Raw genomic sequence first — 21,974 nt, forward strand, 5'->3', positions numbered from 1 at the left:
AAAGAGTGAAAACCAGAAAAATATAGCAAAGGGTAATTTGAAAAGTTAGCAGCCTGTAAAATAAGGAAATTAAAGATTTCAAAAACTCATTTAAGTATGTTGAGTTATACTGCACCCTCTATTTTTAGTGTGTCAGAAAGTTCACAATCTATCACATCCCTGATGATGTCTAATCTCTTTAAAACCCACAACTCACTCAGAAGGTCCCACTATCAGCAACCCAAATAAATGTAGCTTCATACATACTGTGCCATCTTCACTCATTTTCAGACAGGACCCAAAGTCTGCCAGTCGTATGTGGCCGTTCATGTCCAAAAGAACATTATCAGGCTTTATGTCCCTGTTATAACAGACAGAATGAAAGGATTTAAACATACAGTATTAGCTCTGCTTGCAGAGATTAATCTTGCATCAAAATAACACAGAATCTTACCCAATGATGTAAACTCTTTTTGGTACTGTTTATGACTCCTCCCCCTGTCCAACCTTAAAGCCACCAGTTTGGTTGCACCATAAAATCTGCATTTCTTTTCAAATGTGAAGTATCAGATGCTACTACATGTGTTGAAAAACTTAAAAACTCCACAACACCTTCAGTTTCATCTTTAAGAAGGAGACTAGAATTACTAGGAGTAAACAAAAACAAGGTGCTCTAATACACCTTGCTACACAGATGTGGAAGCAGTTTTAAGGTGCTGAATTCCAGTTTCACACTTGACATTTATGAGAAAAATCGTGACAGATTTAACAAAGGGCCCTCATATGTGTAAAAAGCCTGCCAACTTGATACATTTTTCCAACATAAACTTGAATTAACCTTTTTTAACCAAAGGCTAATGCTCTGAAATTAATTACTGAAATGTCACTAATACCACTGCTCATTAGCAGTATTAATACAAAATAATAAATGCTAATCTATGCCTGTCTACATGAATTTAAATGTTAAATCTGTATTTACTTGTCATAATACATAAAAATATGTGCTGAGAAAATTGGACTAGGTCACTGTGCTTCCCCAAAAAATAATCAGTTATTCTGCATTGTTAAACTTATTCCATACATTTCAGTTCCAGATATTGTCAACATTCCACAACCACAAGTCAAGCTCAGTAGTTGCAGGGGACTATAAAAACTAATATACAACTATAGACTGATTTGTTTGTTTTTTAAAGAACAGTGCTCACAGTGGCACTTGCAGCAGGAGCCAATCTCTGCTTGGCATGCAGCTCTCACTCGCCTCAGGGACCAGCAGTGCTGCTCAGAAAGGCTTAGTGCCTCCTCTCTGAGCTCCACTGTCTCCTATCTGCAGCTAACAGGTCATAAAAGCCCTTAAAGGGTCCTTGAAACCCTCTCCAGAGCAATCATGCCTCCTCCTGATCCATTCCAGTTGCCAAGCAGTAATTTCTTGGGCACTGGCACATGTCCTGTTCAAGGCACGTGTTTTGGCCACAGAGCCACACACTGCTATTGCCACAACAGACCTGCATTCAGCCCTGTGAAAGATGTAGCTGCTCAGTAATTTCCTGGGAAATTGGTGCAATGGTGCCTCTGGTGAACTTCTCTGAGGCTGTAACATTTTTAAATCCCCAAATATTGTACACATTCACTCGTAAGAGTTTTAGAGAGTTTAAACATCTTTTCAATTTTTAAAACAGCAATCAAAATTCAAACAGAAGAGTTCAAAGCATTATAACTGAGAATCCCTGATGCTTTTTGAACTTTAACTGTACAGCTACTACCAACCACAATCTAAGCTTACTTGATGGTAGCCACTGATTCAGAATACACATCTTGTGTGCAAAAACAATTAGACCAGCACATGCCCCCTGATTAGAAAACCTGTTTGAGGATGATCTCAGGTAAGTAGATGCACTGATGTTATCATGGGCTTACTGTGCATAAATTTTGCAGGATGTCTGAACCTCTGTAGAAAGTTCAAACCATTTCAAACTGCTTCAAACTTCTAGGTTGCTTGGACAAAGGCAGATAAATATTTATTAAGTGAATTGAGAATAAGTCAAGAGCCCTGATTAAAAATAGAACAGACTTTAAAAGGTTAGTCAGATAAATGTCACTGCTTCTGATACCAATCCATCAAAACTTGATATTTAAAATAAAGTAGCTTATACAGCTATTTTACAGCATAAAGTAAACATGTATCTATAGTAGTTAGCTTTTGGCTACTGTGCGCATTTGTATACATAGCAGTAAATTTGGGATTAACTTCAAATAACTGTACCTGTATATTTTGCCAAATGAGAAGGTATTTTACCTGTGCACATAATGCAGCTCATGTATGGAATGTATAGCAAGCACCATTTCACCAATGTAGAACCTAGCCATATCTTCAGGGAGCTTGTCTTCAAACTTACTGAGAAGTGTCAGCAAGTCACCACCAACATAGTAGTCCATCACTAGATACTGAAAATAGAGAAATAAAGCCATCAAGTACTGAGAGACAGCTGGCAAGAAAAAAAAAATTAATCAGTTAATCCCTGAAAAAACCCCTTTCACTACTTTTTTCTGTGCCTGTGGGAAGCAGTCAAAATTGGTGGTCTTCTGTTTTACTTCTATTTACTTAGTATAAAAATGTATCATATTCCTTTATTAATTACAGTAAGAAAGGCACACCAGCATTTAGTTCTTATGATAAAAAAAACGCAAACAAAATATGACAACAACAAAGAAGTGAATCAGGATGAGTTTATTTCTGTCTTAACTAGTATCACAAAGAAAATGATCTAATATCACCAAAACTGATGTATGTTATCGACTCTTAAATGGAAAATTTCCAGAGGATGATGAAAGAAAAAAAAATATAGTTAAAATCATTATTTGATGCAGCTTAGTCTAAAATATACATTTTATTACTTTTTTAGCTATGGTACCATTTCAATACTACTCATTGCTCCTGAAGTGGCACTTATCACATCAACATCTTCAAATACTCATCTTGGCACATTCCACACCACGGATGCATAACACAGCTGGCAGGAGTCTGATGACACTGTACATTACTATACTACACATGGATGCCCATAACCAGCCAAAAGCACTGTCAAGCCAGAGGCATTAAAGTGGGAAATTTAACAGTCAAACATTGGTGTTCTTTTGAATGTATTTCAGAGAAAAAGCAAACAGCCTCCTAGGCCAATCAGGCACCATCCCATCCATGGAAAGGACCAATACTGACAAGGTGACATGAAAGAAAAGGACTCAGGCATGCTATTTGCTTCTCATACCACAAAACAAGGATTATGTTTGAGGTATTTCTTAGCAACATCCACCTAAGTCCAGACCATCACTTCAAGTATAATGACTTCATCCAGTACAACCAGTCTTGAGCCATTTTGTTCCATGCTTCCCAAGGTGATTTGACATGTGGTTTTAAGACTAACTTGGCTTATTCTGGAATTAAGTTTTCAAAGTCATCATCTTTCTCCTCAAAGTAAAGTGACCTAGAATCCACTGTTCCTGCCACAGATTCATCTTCCATGAGGGAAACAAATTAAAGAAGATAGAAATGCAAAGAACATGAAGTGCAACACTAGTCATTTCCTCACTATCTTCTGGATTAAAAGAGCGATTCCAAAAGCCACAAGTTTTGATATTTTTCTCTATTTTACTCAAATTACTCCTTAATCTGATAAGCAAATTGCATCATTTATGTTGAAATCAATCTGTGGGTATTGCTCCAAGGAACTTTAAACATGTACTGAGCACTGTACACACTCAACACTTGCATTTGAAAACAAATTGCTACAGACAGAAACCATCAGTCTTCTACAAGGGGTATTATCTTGAAGTATTTTCTCTCAAATTCAAGGCAAAGAGGCTTTATAGAACCTTCTGTGGAAAGTGAAATATCTTCTGTCAGAGACAGGGTAATGCACTTCTGTCAGCTCCCAAAGCATTTATAACTCAGCAAGAACTCAGGTGACCCATGAAGGAAGGCACTTGGATCACAGAAAGATGGTGACATCTCGTCTTTGAGAAAGCAGAACTTTATTCATCTTTCAATTCAAAATTATCTGCTTGCCAGGAGGTGCTTCTCCCTTCTTATGGGGTTAAAATAAAAGCTGTTCTGATGCTGAAATCTCACAGTAGTGAATTTCTTCCAGGGAAGTGACTACATTGAACTGTGAGAGTAGTTAGGAATCAAAGGAAAAAAGGATGTCAAAATACTCTCATGAGTACCCAGTACCTTTGAGAGGCTGACAGCAAGGAAATACACATATGTCCTTTTTCATGAATGGGACTGGGAAACAAAATTAAGAGATCTGAATCTGGAAGAGATGGAGTTCCATGCAAGTTCTCAATATTCATGGACTATGTTTCACTTACATCATATCTGTTTCAGCCAAATCACCAAAGGCTGATTTAACCCATCTTCACATAGTCTGTGTTTCTTATGAAAGCTTTTTAAGAAGCAGAAAAAAGTTATGCAGCATTTCTGTGTAATGTCACTTAAAAATTGGCTGTTTAGAAAACAGCAATGCATGATGCATTAACTTGAAAGGTTTTAAAACCACAAGAGCAGAACCAGAAAATGACCTCCAGAACATATGTATTTCATAGAACTTTGTATTTCTTGCTTAAATAGAAGATTTGCATTATCAAATGCTCAGTTAATACTAAAAGCAGAGAACAAAACTAAGTACTTTTAGACTCTCCAAAGGCAGGTACTACTTTTCTATGTCAGTATCGTACTTTTTCTTTGTCTCATTCTGAACCCTTTATCATGCAGCCAGAGGAGGCAGAGCACTAGCTGGGAGAAGACACAAGGCTCTCCCTCTGCTCAGGGTTAGCTTATGTGGTTTTGCATTTAAGAATCATTAGATATAATGCACAGACATCACTGGGAGAAAATACTGGAACCTAGAGATTTCTCTTGCAGAGGACCAGGTTGGAAAACCAAGCTCTGTTGTCTGTTCTTGTTTTGTTCTCAGCTTTGTATTCCATTCTGCAAGGACCATGGATGAAGAGCACAGCTAAAAAGTAAACTAAATCTGCCCAGGCTCTGTAACAAGGCAGCACTCTCCATGATGAAGAAAAATGTAGCTATAAACTTCTTCAAGCTCCAAAGAGAATTGAACAGAGATCTCTTAGCCCCTGGACAAGCACTACATGGTACAGAAGAGAACCTTCTGTCCAGCTTTTTGGATGAATTGATTTCTTGATGTGTTTCACCTTTTCTTCATGCATCATTTACAACAGTGACTGAGATGCAGATCCACTCCATCTGTGAGCACAGACACTTCCAGGAGATGGTTTCTGAGTAACAGACCAAATTGGAAGGCAGCACCTCAGCACATGCAGGAGCAGACCTCAGGCAAGCTGGGAATCTGCTGACTTTGGCTGCCAGGCAGAACTGTTGCCTTCTTAGATACTGGATCTTAAATTAGATGTCTACATTCTGCTGTCAAGTGAACTTCAATATCTAAACACCTCTGGGAACTTTGGGAAAAGATTCCCCCTCTGTGCTGTCTTTGCTCTTGCTTGTTATCTCACACAGCTAACAATTTTTCCTTAGGTAGCTCATTCTTACAAGCTACTTGGAAATACAGAACAGAATGTTTTTATGCAAGTCTGAAGGTTGCTTCTGTGGGAATTTGAAGCTACAAGCTGATGTGAAATCATGAGGCAGTGCTAGAGACAACTAAACTGCCAGAGATAGAGAATCTGCACCTATCACAAACCATTCAATGGAAATAGCCTGTAAACGAGGGCCTAAGATGTGGCTGCTTATTTTCCTCCTATGTGATAGTTATTCTAAAAATACTCCACACATGACAAAATAATGTGTTTTGTCTCAGCATCTGTGGAAATGTTTGATCATTTACTAACTCTTGCTTAGTTCTTGAACTCTTTGGCAGCCTTTTATAAATACATTTTTTCTAATTTACATTCATGACTTGCTACCATGCTACTAAAGTGTTTAGAAGGTGAAAACTTTCCCACTACAGCTATGTCAGATGTTACAGAAACAGCAGGTTTGCAAACCCAGCCTGAAGCAGCCACAGGGAAGCTGTATGGTTCAGTCTACTGCAGAATATTGGGGCTTTACAGACTTTGCTCCTAACCAGGACTCTGCTGTATTCTGTGACTGAAGCAAACAGGTTTGTATGTCACAGTTGCAGTAACCAATCATAAAGAAATGTCACGGGAGTAGAGATTTTCTTTTCAAGTGTTTTCTAAAGTCTCTCAAATTATTGAGATGACCAATCTGCTGATTTAAAGACATATTTTATAGAAATACTTTCAAGAAAAAGGCTATGTTTTCCCCTAAGGATTTTAAAATACCAAACCTGTAAATTACTTTTGCCAGTTTAAAACAAAATCTTGCTTTAAAAGATATCATTAAAGTTTAAAATAAAGTATTTCTTACTTTCACAGAGTTAACACATCTCAGATTACTTAACTGCAACCTTATCCAAAATACTAAATTTTAACATGGTATTTTTTATGCAAAGAGAGATTAGTTAGTTTAAGATGCTTAACTAAATCTCTATATACTACAGTCCTTCACAACTTTCTCACTCTCCTGGAGTTACAGTCAGTCCTTTTGAAGTTTTGCTTCAAGGAGAAAACAAGAATGTTGAAACACTGCTGTGAGGCATGAGGCGGATGGATTTAATACACTAATATTTTTTAAATATACCAAAAATAAAATTCTTTCACAACCCAGAGCTTTTATTTACTGATGAATCAAACATACCAAATAGTTCTCATCTTGAAAGGCATAGTGCAATGTAGTAATCCACTGACAATCTCCATTCACCAAGACATTTCTCTCCTCTCGGAAGCAAGCTGTCTAAAGGAAGAGAGGGGGAGAAAAGCCATTGTCAACATCAACAAGTAGTTTTCACAGGATGAATATATATGGATGTTTTATGGGATTATTTCAAATTACTGAACAGAGGTCTCTATTCATGGGGATTCAGTCTACACAAGTGACATGCCAGGGAATCTCTGCAGGTTTTAGTCAGGCATTCAGTCACTCTAATCCCGACCGCGACTTTAAAAAACAAAACCAAACCAAACCAAAAAACCCCAAATCAAATGGACCTCCCCCACACCTCCCCTCCCCCCAACAAATCCCCAAAAACTCCACACCAACACACAACACCCCCCAACACCAAAAGGCCCACAAGCCAATTCAAGTAAAAGCTAAATCTTTGTTTTACAAAACATTTTTAAAAGTTAGAAAATAACCTGTCACTACCATCTGTAGCAGAAAGATAATGGCTCTAGGAAAGTAAGTCTGATTCTTCTGATAAAGACTCTTATGAAAACAGTGTAATGTATACTTTTTTTACAGTACAGTCCCAGTTCCAGACACTGCTAATACACTATGGGAAATAAGCAGATTTTACTATTACTGTCTTATCTTTGTCCAGTATAATATATTTTTATTTTCAATAATCCTTCCCCAACTTCAAACAGCACACTGCAACACTTCATAGAAGCAAGCTCTGTGTAACAGGTTTTCTCAGCATCTTTACATAAAACCAACTTTCATAAACTTCAAGAGAGTTCTCCCCAATAAAAATATATTAATGTTTTTATTGGATCAGAACTATCATGAAACAGACCTTGGGACTCTTCTACTACTCTCAATCCAGACAGGCATTATCAGGATATTTGAAAGCTACAGATTGAGGTGTTTGTGTTCTAGAAAAGAACTAATTTTGTTTTTTTTTGTCATTGCCACTTCTTCAGATGTCTTAGAAAATGTACTATGGAAATGTGCCTGGGAAGCCCAAGCCTTACCATATACTGACTGCACCTTACAAATGGATCTTCAACTATTTTCCCCTCAAAGGAAGCCAAATTCAATCTACAATTTTACTGAAGAAGACCATGCTGTGGTCACATTGTAAATTAGTAATCACTGGTGCAAAGAGAAGTAAATTGTAATTAAATGCCAACTGAGTGGTTTAACGGTTTATGAATTCAAGGCCAAAGCAGCGCTCTGCAAAAAAGGCTGGCAGCTCCAGCAGCTCCAAGTAATCCTATCCCCTTCCTACAGCAGCAGAGCACTGCACTTCTCAGCTCTCCTGGCACCACAATGTGAGGAGGCTGCCAACACACAGAACTAGTTTGTTTATTTTTGAAGACATCAGTCCCTTGATCCAGTTCACTGTGCAACCTCAAACAGCGAGGGAATGTTATGAACACTGAAAACCCAGTAATGCTGCTGAACACTGCATCTTGAATTCAGAGCATAAAATTCTCCTCCTCTGCTTACACCAGCTTAAAAGGCCTTGAGACGTGACTTGAAAAAGCATGACAGGCTACCTAATCAGCCAGTCAGGACTTATTTGGAACTGTCAACAGTAATACACTAATGACTTTGTATTTTGCTGTGAGAACAACGAATACAAATGGTCCTTATCAACATAAATGGCATGCCTATTTTTGCTTCTATCCCATTGATGGATGTCAGGTGATATTCTCTACCCTTTCTTTTATTTTAGTGGCTTCCAACCATATAGGGTTTTTTTCTTGCAGCTAGTACATGAATAAGCAGTATTTTGCTAACTTCTTGCTATGTTTTATGTCATGCACAACAAATATAAACCAGTGAAACAACATGCTTCTTAACCCACTCATAATAATAATGATAATATTTTTATATAATAATAGGTGAGGTGGGTTAATAAAATACTTAAACATCTGCTTTTTCAGTTGAACTCTCCATTTAAGACGCTACTGTATTCTTGCCGGCTTCATTTTAAAAACTAACAGGTTTTACCACATTTGGGAAATTTTTAACACCCAGATGTTGCATGAACTTGATATGCAGGTTATAACATCCCGCTTATCCAGAAAAGCCAAATCACACAAGCAAACTGATCAGGAAAAGACAAAGTGGTCCTGCAGAGAAGACAGCTCCTTTAATGTCCTTTGTAGATGGGGAAAATCAGCAGACAGAGAAACTTTTTTTTTTGACTGTTACTTTTCTTAAGTTTGTCTTGGGAAAACTATTGCTCATTATACATCCTTCATGCCTGCCTGAGAGGATAAGACAAGTTAGTTGCATGATTAGAACACAATTTGTAAACAGCTGTCTTCTCTACATGCAAAAGCTGCATCTACTTAGGCCACTTAGTGAAATCACTTTAAAAATGACTGAAGTAAGGCAGCATAGCTGTATTTCCATTGGAGTCTGGGAGACCCCTGCAAATATTTGTGTTTAAAACAATTCTATACTGACCAATGAATTAACACAGCTGAAATCTGCATAGAAAGGGCACCAAATTTCCCTCCTCCAGGGAAAGGCTTAATGCAGAACTGCTGATGCAGCACAGCCCAGGGTGAGAAATCTCCTGACAGCTCAAAGGAGAGCCGGGTGGCAGCGGCTGCTGCCGCCTCTAAAGAAGGGCATGGACGGATGGACGGACAGACTGTGACTAAATCAGGCAAAGGCAGTGGTGAAGAGGGGCTTAACAAGAGGGAGGAGATTTTGTCACAGGAAAAGGCCTGGCACTGACTCATTGAAAGGAAGGGAGGAACTAGGAAGGGCAGGGAGGGGGGAGGAGGTGTCAGGAAGGGGACAGAAGAATGGGACAGGGAAGGGTCAGCAAGCTCAGACCTCAGCAAAGCCACTATTCCTTGCCCTTTAACAGAACTGCAGCCAGTCCTGATGCAATACACGTCTTTTATCTTCAAATCTATTGCTCATTTATCTGCTAACTTACATAATATTATGTATGTGCCATAAGGTTTTCCTCTACCATGGAGGAGTATGTATCCTAGAAATACCTATCCTAGAAAACTGCTTCCCACTGTGTATTCTTAGTATTCTTTTCCTGATGTGTGAAGTACCCATTTGCATTTACATTTACAGAATTTGTTGTGACAGTGTACACCTCCTTTCGCCAAAATACCCCTTCTTAAACAGATTTACCTTCTTAACACATTTTGTTTTACAATCTGAATCTGATCCCAAAATATTTAGTTATAGTTTTACTAGCTATATAAATCCTGTTACATACTGTAGGATGCAAAGCTCCTTAATGGATGTTTCTGAATGAAGAGAAGAAAGACCTTTTTCATAACATTTTTGTATACAGCTGTGAATGTCATAGTAGCACCAATCTCAGCTTTCATGTAGTCTTTAACTTGCCTTTACTATAAACAAAAATCTGGCCAATAAACTCAGGGTAAGAACTAGGGCAGACTGTCTGGTAAATGAATACACAGTAATGCTGAGAACAACAGATGCCTGGAAGGGACTGTCAGACTTGATTGCATTAAAACAGCTTAAGTGAAAAAAAAGAGAAAAGAACGAAGCTCCTATGCTCATGAAATAATTCTTCCTAATCTGGAAGAGTTTCAATGTAATCTTCCTAATGTAATTTTACAAATTCTCTGTGTTAAAAAACAGTATTACTTACCTCTGCCCTTTTAAGCATTTCCCATTTATTTAGGATTTTCATTGCATAAATGCGCTCTGTACACTTCATTTTAACAACTGCAACCTGAAAAATTAAGATATCTTTAACAGGAACATGGTCAGAAAAATACAATATTTAAAGAGATCGATACTCACACAAAAGCATGGTCAGAGAAATACAGTTTTCAAACAGTTTAATTTCACAAATCCATAAAATAAGTTACTAAGGAGTATTCAGTGATCAACTGCCACATTGATGAACTGCAGTCTGAGTCTTGGCTCCTTCTGTATTCCCCCAACATTACTACTATGTGCTTGATGCACCCTGTGTGGTCAAGAGCTCATGATGAAGTACATGGGGGATGATACAGGAGGAGCATGAAGCTTTTCATATGAAGATGTGCAGTAAAGCTGCATTGTTTCCCAAGAACAAGTGGGGCTTGTAGTCATGCCTGCAGCCAGTGGGGCAACATTTAAAAGGGCAGCCTGAGAAAACAAGAAAGGCTGCTGTCAATAGAAATACACTACATTTGACTAATTTGTTTTCACATTTCAGGTCTCAGAAACTTGAAAGATATTTGCAAATTAGCATGCTTTTGTGTACCTTATGCAGATATTTTAAAAGAAAAAAATATTCATTTATTTATTCACCATTTTGCTTACAGCATTTTACTATGCATGCTGTGTATTAGACTTGCTTACACTGATCTATTATGAACAGTAGCTCTGCACACAGCTGTAAATGGAAGAAACAAACAAGAATACAAAAACTTCAAGGCTTAGGAATGCAAAGACTTTATTTTGACCAAGAAAATGTACTGTCATTGACCAAAGTCAATGTATTCTCAAAAACCAAAACTAATTCTTCTTGTGGTAACGCCATAATTTCCACAAAGTTCTTCCAGTTGGCAAATAGAAAAACAGGCATCATGACTAACACAGCAACATTTCCACAGGACTATACATGGACTGCTTGAATATTTCTACTGCTATTTCTACTGCTCCTCAGCTCATCTCTGTTTCAGAAGCAGAAAACCAACCAGCTTTCATTGCTTCCAACAGAGCTCTGAATAGCTGTGTGAAAAGGAATGACATCACCTCGCCTCTTCTGTTGTTTAAAAACTCTTATCTAGAAAGGATTCAGCTACAGCAGCTTTAAGAAGCTGCTGACTATAAAAAAAGGTTGGAATAATGCATCAAGCAAGAGCAACATCATAAAAAGTCTTAAGTCTTGAGGAGGGAAGAGGGAAATGCAGTATCACCCTGAACCTTACCAGTAAAGCAGTTCCAAATGAGGGGCAGGGAAACTACTGCTTCTCCAGTAACACAAGAACAGGAAATTCTCATTCACACAGACACCTCAGCCTGCAGGTACATAGCTCAGCCCTTCACCCCTCAGAAATTGAAGCTCCACTCAGCAGGTCACAATAGTGGGTGACAGCACCTTGTACACACCTGCACAGCCATGTAACAGACACACAGCTCTGAATAAAGGTACCCACTGCAGGAAAGACATGGGAATCTGGCCCTGGACACAGCTGGAAAAGGCACAGCACTAAGAAGCAGCTTCTCTAAGTGAATAGAATATCCAGAGCTACATTACAATCCCAGTGTCTCCTGGCCTACACCTCCCACTGCTCCTGCTGTGGGGGAAGGATGAGCAAGACGAGAAAGTCTCAAACCAAACATACAAGGTTCCTTGGCAAGTATGAAACTGCTCAACTGACCTTCTGTAATGGCCTTAAATGTAAACAGCCTTTCTCCACTTTTCATCACACTTAAAAGTCATTGTAAAAACCTCTCTCCATACACTTAATTGGGTCATTACCCCGATCCAGCTGAAGGCACACTGTAAGTTAAACAGCGCATTAAAAGCTTTGAGAAGCTGCAAGATGCTGACATTACCCACTACACTTTTTAAACTGTTCCAGAGAGAACACGGTGATTCAGGAAATGGCCACACCTCCAGTGCAGGGCCAGGGACAGAGCAGCACCAAGGTGACCTGCTGCAGAGGAGAGGTTACCTGCTGCAGAGGAATGAACCAACGCCTGCAGCAGATGGAATCTGCAAGCGCAGCTCTGTGAGCCCCGGTGTAGCAACACTCAAGTTTCGTAACACCACAACACCAGAAGTGCTCAGCCATTTGAGTACAAACACAGTGCACAAATCAGAACCCAGATAGGCATCCACTGCACTTCATCTGAGGCCATCACTGTCCAAAGGCATTGCAGGATATCACAAGTTTGGAACATGCTCAAGTGCTGAGGAGCGATGGAAGCCTGGCATCACAGAGGGCAGGCACAGCTGAGGAGCTGTGCAAATGTTAGAACAAAGTGGCAAATGAAACAGGCCTGGAAAAAGAAGAAAGGAAAAGAAGAAAGGAGGCCAAATCTGTAGGACTTATTTAGCAATTCCCCAGTCACTAACTATATTAGTGCTATTTATTTTCAACTGAAAAGACTGCTTTAAAAAGACCAATTTAAACTTTCTGGAGGAAGATAATTGTCTTCTGTGGAAGAGAAAGTATAGTTCATAAAAAGAAAGCTGACTCATATTTTCACATTAAGTGGTTATCAAGTTATGGCACCAGTAAACACACTGCTGCTTTAATTGTAAGGGTGACAGTGGGACAGCTTCTCATGTCAGCAGAAAAATTCATTGAACCACACAGCAAATTAGGTAATTCCCCATGAATTTTATCTCCGGAAAGAAATCTTAGGACTGCTGAAGAAATCTCAAAGAACTGACAGAATTTTTGCCTGATTAGACCTGACTCCCCAACCAATTCAAATAATTAGGATTTTTTTAAAAGAAAACAAACAGAAAAGCATAACCCAAACTTCATTGACATTCGAGAAGCACAATAAAATAATGCCCTGATAAACTTGGTGCTATTATAAGGAAGAATACTGTTACAATATTGAAAAAGATCCCTTCTTCCATAAAATACCTCAGTGTTTCCTTGAGTTACCTTTCTTTTACTTTCCTCATCAGGTGGCAGCATTTCTAAGTTTACTTTTGTCATATAATGCTTTGTCTCCTTCTGAGATGTTGCAGTGGAGGTTTTTTTTCTTACTTCTATATTAATTCTTCCTTCTCTGGCATACCTCAAATTCAGTTACAATAACCACACTGACCACTTTGTGAGATCAAACAGAGGCCTCTTATACTGTAGTTGTGCAAAGCATGCAAGATGTCTGGTTTTAAATATGATGGTTTTTATCCTACATTCCGATCCACATCTACTAATGTAAGGAAAAACCATTCAGCTGGTGTTCAGAGGTATTCCAAAGGACATAGATTTGTACACTGCTACAAATGCCTCCTTTAAGAACAAAAGCATTGTTTCTATCTTCAGAGTTTAAAAGTTTAGTGGCTGAACAAGTGCTCATGTTATGCACAGATGAGGATTTAATGTTGGTTTTCATTCTCCATTTCTAAGCCTAATAGAATTTACACTGTATTAGTAGTTAAAAAAAATGAAGTATGATAAGAATAATGAAAAGAAAAAATGTACAAGCAGAGGTATGATAAAACAGCTTCTCAAGAAGAAGATTTAATAACCTAAAATATTCCAGGCCTGGAAGAGGTAACAGCTATGACAGACACAGGAAACCATGAATGTCATGGAGAACATGAACAGAGAACAGTAATTTACCACTTCTCATAACACAAACATATAAAGCATCAAATTAAAAAAAAAAAAAAAAAAAAAAAAAAGATAAGAAGATTAAGGAAGTATTATTGTCACAAAAAAAGTTCTGGAACTCAGCCACAAGCTGCTGTGGCCATCTAAGTATTCAGAAAGTATTTAAACACAGACATACTTAATACCTGAGTAACACACACTGCAGTGTGGGCCTCAGGGACTACTGACCCCCGAGTTAGAGGGGTGGGCCGGGGACTCCCTGAACCCTCAGCCACTGGAAACTCTGAGGATTCAGCTTTGCTCTGTTCTTGGATTTTTTTCTACACCTCTCTACCTGGCCAAAGGGGTGGGACATGGGCTAACCAACCACCTTTAATGCCTGTGTCACACTAAGGAAATTAAAACTTACTCCCAATTTGCATGTCATAATGCCAGACTACAGTACAGAATCGGGGGGGCCAAATGCTCAACAATCACAAAGTAGTCTGGTAGATATTTAAGTGATTCTCTTTTACTAAGTCTTTAAAATGTGACAAGAAAAAATTGCAGGTGCAAGGGTCCCCCCAGCACTGCAAGCCCCCTTCCAGTGTGTATGGATTGTTTGATTAGCATCACCATGACTTGTCATGCTCAAGACTGAGGCAACAGGAAAACTGCAAGAAAGCTCAGGTATGTTTCCTCAAGGATTTCAGACAGCCTAATGAATCCTAGTGCCTTCACTTCAACCCAAGTTTTGACATATTTATGTAAAAAAAAAAAAAGTAAGACAAGTGAGGGTAAAGCATAACTGAGATCCATCTATGGTAAGTACAACTCACAACACCCCATCAGATTTGTTTTGCTTCTGCCATCAATTTCTTTGCCATATCTTGTGTCTCAAAGCTCTGTTTAACTTGCTGTGCAATAAAATAAAATAAAGAACCAATATAGCTAAAGTAGCTTTCTAGACTTCAGCAAGAGTTAGTATTTTGCTTCTTGAATTGTTTTATAGGGGTATTTTGCTATGTTTTGATCTTTAAAACCCACTCAATACTGACATTTAGGGCTGCACTGTGCAAAGCCATCCCAGGCCAAGTTCCACCTTTCCCAGGGTTCCAATGAAATCTGCAGGGTGCAAATCTGAGCCAAATCATCCTCTACAGACAAGACAGAACTTCCCAGCACTGTACTGTGCCCTCTGAGTGACACGATCATCATTAGTAAGCAGCATCAAGTTACAAATTTTATTTTATGTAAATGGTAAGTATGGTGCAATAAAGTGCAGAAATAATTTAAATATAAGACTGGCTTCCAGAAAACAATTAAGACAACTAACAAATCCTTCTTGAAAATCATGCTGGCATTAATTTCAAAGCAAAGACAAAAAAACCTCACTAGGACACTAGTCATGCTCATGGCACCTTAAACTTTCGGGTAAAATTTCTCTTTAAGGACTGGACTTAAAGGAATAAGGTGAAACTGGACTGCAAAATGTTCTCAGCTGAAGAGGAACACAGACTTATAGGTGATAATACTTGTGCAAACAGCTCATAATGGCAGGTAGTTAAGAAAAAAGGCAAACTGAATCTGGAATTCACAGGCAGACACACACCACTGGGGATGGGTAAACATTACTGCCTTGCAATACAAACTCACTGGAAACTCCACACACAGCCACACCTCAGAAAAATAAACTTCATCTGGAGCAGGTGTTTAAGAGGACAGTTGAGGTGATCAAGAAACTAAAGAGCTTCTCATGCTAGTGTGGGAATAGAAAAAGTCTTACTTGCTGAAAAAAAGAAAAATAAAGTGTACATTATTGTTATTATTCAAGTCCAGGGTGGATGGGGTTCAGATCAACCTGGTCTAGTGAAAGGTGCCCCTGGCCCATGGAAGAGGGGCTGGAACAAGATGATCTTTAAAGCCCCTTCCAACCAAAACCATTCTATGATTCTATCTAAAAATAAAATTGGAAGGAATGGCATCAATAAAAGTGGATGATAAAAAATCTCCTTAGTCTAACAGACAATAAAATTACATGGATAAAACAGTGTAAAATGCCATGAATTAACCTTTGATGGGAACTTGGAAAGGCTTTAGACATTTGATGAGAGATTTTAGTCAAGCCTTTCAACTGGGAGAAGAGACAAAATGTCATTTCAGATGTAAACAATTTACCCATAATGTCTTATTACCAGATTTATAATTGAATATTACATTCATTTCCTTTGGCTAAAGCTTGTTCATGCCACATTTACTCTACTATTTCTGTCTCATGCTATTGATACCCTGCACACCAGCTACTGCAAAAACACTGCAGCAACTACTTTATCCTCCTGACACTTTCAGATAGGAAAAAGTCTTTGATATATAGCTCATTAGTTGACAGTTTTAATACTGCATCTTTGAGGAAAAACTGGTCTGGGCTGCTCCATCAGGTTTTTTTAATGTCTATTTTACATACAAATTTAAAAACCAGAGTGTCTTTTGATAGAGTTCATATGCCATGGTGCAGATTTCCAAAGCAAAATCAGATTTTTTTTGAGCATGCAGTGTATATCTTCATGTTGTGCAAATAAGAAATCCCTTACAAGTCCCAGCCAAAAAGACTGCAGAAGAAGAATAAAGGCCCCAAATAGCACCTAAGCTGTTCCTCAGGGCCAGGGGGTTTGCAGAGACAAATGTCTGCTCCCACAGCAGCACCACAATGAACTGTGTGTGTCTCTGGCTCCTTGCAACCTGCCTGTCTCCATAGTTACTTGGGGCTGCCACACAAACACACACCGAGCTGGGGAGGACTGAGATAGCAACCAGCTCTTTTGAAGCGTTTTCAAAACAAAGCAGCTTCTTTCTTCATCCATTTCCATAGCAGAAAATAGCTTGCTTTGATTTAATTTTCTTTTTTCAAAAAGAGCATATTAAAGAAAAGCAGAGCTAATTAAATACTTCTTTTGCATCGTATTCTGAAGGCTTTGACTCTTTGAATAGTTGAATGAAAAGTGTCATATGTGGTGTGCAATAATTTGGAATTCTGTTAATCTACAGTGTAGGAAGGTACGGTCCCTGCTGGGCATCTAACAGCAACCACCAAAGCTCTGAATAGGTGACACAGCCTTAATTGCAGTCCACAGGCTCCCTGTGCCCCAGGTTAATTTCTAGAAGTACATCAAAACACTGAACTCGGCACCCTACAGCTGTGATTACAAGGTGGAGAGGGCACAAAGAGCTCTGCCTCTCACTGCAGAGCAGACTGGCCACGGGAATGTCTGTTTTACATATTCCCTTCTGACTCTCACTGCAACCTCAGCCAGTATCTCTCTCATTAGAAACCACATCAGTGATCAGAACTGTAGTACACAGGGGATCAGCCCTATTCTCTCTCAGCCATTATTTTCTTCTGGAAACACATTTTTCTGTCTGTTGATCCCAGCTGAGACTGTGACTAAGCATCCCGAGTGGAGGTGACGTATTATTACCAAACACTACACAGATCAAGTCTGTGCACAACAGCACTTACATGAGAAGGTATTTCTAATCCATCCAGAACAGTAATACTTAGGTGGGGCACATTAAGAGTTTTAGTTATTTTTGTGCTAAGCAAGACCAAGCAGTTCCACCCTTCTGCTGGAAACACAGTAAGTATTGCTCATTCAAGAAATCCTTGCTAACAAACAAGGGAAGGAAGACAATTGTTTCAGTCCCACACTGCCAAATTTCCAGGAGGTGTCAGCCACGTTATACAATCCAAGTTCTCAAACAAGGTGCATTTTGACTCATTCTTCCTTCAACAACTGCTCTTTGACTGGAGTGTGTTATCTACAGCAGTGTGCCTAAATGGTCATTTACACAAAATGAGGACATGTGACATTAAAGACATACAAGAACATTTCTGAGGGCAGATGAACCTTGCAAAGAAGCACATGCAAGTGTTTAGAGCCACAGTCCCCATGTACAGTGTCCTCTTCCTCTCCCTCTCAGCTTGCTCCCAGTTCATTTGGCATGTGCAGCCAAACACCAAGCACACAGAGAGCACTTCCCAGGCTGGCCTGAGGTTCCCAGTGAGCACAATCCCACCAAGGCCAGGTCCTCAGGACATCCTTTCATTTCAACTAACGGTCCATGGTGTTTCTAGATGAAAGGAACAGTCAGGCACAGGCAAACTTCAAACCACAGCTCGACTGCTTTTTGGTTTCTTTGTTGTTTTGGTGTGGTTTTCTAAAGGTTAAAAATCTGAAAGAGTTTTGCATTCTATGCTGATATTCCTTAAATCTCCTAAAGACTGTATTTTCACTTCTGTGTAGTTTGCAAAAGTGATTTTCACTCTTGTGTAGTTTGTGTATTTTCTGTGTAGTTTGCAAAATACTTCATGCTACACAAAATACTCTTTCTTGTCTACAAACACAGCCTTCTGCAGTCATTTTATTAATAGAAACCAGAATTTAGATAACAGAAAACCATTTTACTACTGAATTTATTTCAGGGGGCTTTTCACTTATTATTAGTTTTGCTCTCTGTGAAGGTTGTCCCTATGTACAAGAGGTACCTGCCTGTATGACCCAGAAAATGAAAAACTAAAAGTAACACTGGGGCACTCATGAAAATGCTCCACCCAGCTGGGTATGGGTATATACCCAGGCAAATACAGCCTAGAGATGAGGAAGAACCATGAGCACTTTATCCTCCTTCTAGCATTTCAAATTATAAACTATTCTGTCACACACTCAAAAAACACATAAAACATGCTACCAAAAACTTAGTTAGAAGTCGGTTATAAGTTTAACTAACTAGTTAACTATTTCTTCCTAACTATGAAACTTCTGAAAAAATAAGCGACATTTTCAAGCCAGTGACTTCCTGAGTCAGAGCCCTACATGCTGCTGTAAGGAATATTCAGACATTCAGTTCTCCCTGATTGCAAAGTGGCTGGCTTCCTTTATGTGAAAGGAGAAGTCCAGGTGGCTACAGAGGAAATTTCTAGGCTCTAAGCTAGGCTGTTTCTCCCCTAGCACAATAATAACAATTTAAGAAACATTTTTCTCTTGCTTTCTCAGACATGCCATACTACAAGAACTTTCATTAAGGTGGTTTTGTATTGAGTTTTGTTCTCATACTGCTGGAGAAAATGTAAAGAACCAAGCTGAGTTCTGCAAGGAGAAAGAAAGAAAAAGGTACTGACATGCTAGTACAGATGTGTTCTGGTGATTATATCAACCTGCTTTAGATACTGATTTTACAGTTGTGTTCACAGGGAAAAAAGCTCCCATGTGCTCTCAATCCTCTTTTTGGTCAAATACCACGTTTCCTTCCTTGGCTTGCATCTTTTCTGGCAAAAATTGACCACTGATCCTGACTAATAATTAATATCATGCTTCTATTTTGTTGGAACTGTATTTCTTCAAAGCTACTGATTTATGCAAAAGTTTTTTAGGAAGAATAAAGCCCCTGGCACTCTCCAAAAAAATCCAAAGAAGCTAAACTGAGAAGAATGGAATGTAATTTTCATCCTTTTTGATGTCTACCTTGTTTAGCTGTTCAGTATTTAAATTAAACTACTTCATTCTGACAGGAATCTGTTTAGTTCAATTCTGAATAATTTCTTTATATATTTAAACAAATATTTTATAGGTATTCTTAAAATGTATTTTTAGCACATAAAGTCCATCAAGTAATTTCAAACATAGTTCCCATGAAAGTATTATGGAGAAATTACTCACAACTCCTCCATTCAGCTTTCTCAAGTGTTGTTTTATACAAGTCAGATCCCACCAGTCCTTTCAAGAAACTACATTTCATTTTCTTATTATGGAATGTCAACTTTTACATAATTACTATTTTATAATGCCTATAAAATCTGGCAGTTATAGCAGTGTGGTATATACAAGGGTCAAAGGATTCTTTCATAAGCAAAAAGCACAAAATATTCTGTGACAAGAGGGATTAAAGTATAATGAACTTAAAATCAATGATTCCTGTATAATTGAAACTGATCAAAAGTTTCAAGCTGCTGCAACTATAAATTAAAACTTTTCTAGATAAGAGATGAACAAGATGTGATATTGCCAGGTAACTGATAGCACTGACTCTGTGAGCACTCAGCTCCAACAGAAGGATGAAATTAAGATACCTTCTCATTTCACTTCTGTGAAATTTCATTTCCCCTGGGGGGGATGGGATGTGTGGATTGCTTTTGTAAAGTTCCATACTTTTCCAAATGTAAGAGTATGAAACACATTGTTGATTCTGGCACTCCAAACACTATTAATACAAGTTTCCACTCAGCATTTGTATCTTTCATGCACCTTAAGACTTTGATCCAAAGCTAAGAAAGGTCATCTCAGCAAATATAAATTCAAGTCTCTTGAAATGCATATAAATACTTCATCTGCTGTTGTACTGAGATTTCCAGCTGGTCAACTCTTCAAGTAGAGAAGAGCATATTTTGAAAAAGAACAGAACAAGCACTATGGAGAACAAGCCCTCCTTGAATATTGTACTGTGGGAAGGCATTCCCAACACTGACTCCATCTGCAAGTCACTATAAAGGGTTCCCATTCTTGATAGCCAAAGCAATCACAAGTCTAGTTCTGAAAAGATCCAGAAACCTTTTCTAATCCTGCCAAAAGACAAACTGCCAAAATGCTAATCTAAAATTCTTTAGATATCAGTGGTCACAGCCACTACAGCAAGTCATTTGGCACAGCAAGAGCAGAACAACATCAAAGCATCCTGTGCTGAGCCTTCCCATCTATACTGTATGCAGCTCAGGAATTTTGTTTCTGACTGTATCTACCCTGATTTCCTGCACCAAACATGCTTTGAAGCTCTTAGGAAAGTCAAACCCAGTGATTGATTCTTATGCACTCCTTGGATCCAAAAGGCCATTTGGTGCACACCTGGAATGGAGGTTCTGGTTAGTTTCCTCCAGAAGAAACCCAGCTCATGGAGAGTAAAATTCTCATGCAGTAGGTGGGGGCATTCAAAACTGTGCCACTGCTTTGAACCAAAACCCTAACAGAGAGACAGACAGGTGCCCACTACTGTCCTGATTCTTTAGGCCTTTTATCTACTTATAAACCTCCCTCCCTAGACTTCTTTTCTGGACTAAGTTTGTAGCTCTCAGTCCTCCCTTAGACTAACCAATATTTTTCCTATTATTGCTTTTTCCTGACAAACTTTTTACCGTAACTTTTTTCCCTTCTAAAATTTGTGTTCAAATAATACTAAAGTGAATCACTCAAATGAAATAAGTGATTTTCATGCAGTAGTTCCATTACTTTCAGATAACACTTCCTTTTTTGTAATAAATATTGCACTCATCAAGTTCAACATCCACTAGAAAGTGAACTTTTGTCTGACAGGGCAAGACATTATTGCTAATCTGGACATTTTATTAAAATGCTCCACTTCCTTCAGCAGCTGTGTTCATGATGATTACATGTAAACCACATGTTACTGCATCATTAAATGATAGTACACATGAAGAGATATTCTTGAAACGTTATTTTCTGTCTTAGGTGTCCACTTTTCTCAAAAGCAGTTTCTGAAGTAGCTTAAAATTATGTGGATATAAAGTCATTACTACACCCACTACCAAGTGCATATTCACACAGAAACCTTGTTGTTTTCTGAACCCAGGTCAAGCAGGATCCTGGTGTTTCTCTAGCTGAGTTTCTGGTTGCCCTCTGCTACCCTGTCCCACATTCAAACCCTATATGAAAGAGTTTGAGGTGTCCAGAACACACCAGGCTTGGAAGGAATTCCTGGCATGGCAGAATCCTGCTCTCTGTGGAGACAACAGGACATAGGGATCAGGAAGCTTGTCCTTAGCCACTGGCAGCAGAAGGTGCAGCTGAGTGCTCATGGGCTGAAATCAGCCACTAATGGCAGTCTCTGCATTTCACTTTTGTGTGGCACTACTTCAAAAAGGTTTTCTGAAAGAAATA

At 38.7% G+C, this 21,974-nt stretch overlaps 1 protein-coding gene across 7 annotated transcripts in view; it reads right to left on the reverse strand.

Annotated features, from left to right (window-relative positions):
• The window catches only part of CDC42BPB (CDC42 binding protein kinase beta), a 90,975-nt gene that overhangs the window by 39,800 nt on the left and 29,201 nt on the right, over positions 1-21,974 (reverse strand). For all 7 annotated transcript variants that reach the window (XM_058027369.1, XM_058027368.1, XM_058027372.1 and 4 more), the window contains exons 3-6: positions 10,404-10,487; positions 6,719-6,814; positions 2,273-2,421; positions 247-340 (exon numbers count right to left, since the gene is read on the reverse strand). In XM_058027369.1, the coding sequence (XP_057883352.1) occupies positions 247-340; positions 2,273-2,421; positions 6,719-6,814; positions 10,404-10,487 (423 nt within the window). The remainder of the gene's footprint in view (positions 1-246; positions 341-2,272; positions 2,422-6,718; positions 6,815-10,403; positions 10,488-21,974) is intronic.

Source organism: Melospiza georgiana, chromosome 6, assembly GCF_028018845.1.
Source record: "Melospiza georgiana isolate bMelGeo1 chromosome 6, bMelGeo1.pri, whole genome shotgun sequence".
Taxonomy (NCBI): Eukaryota; Metazoa; Chordata; class Aves; order Passeriformes; family Passerellidae; genus Melospiza; species Melospiza georgiana.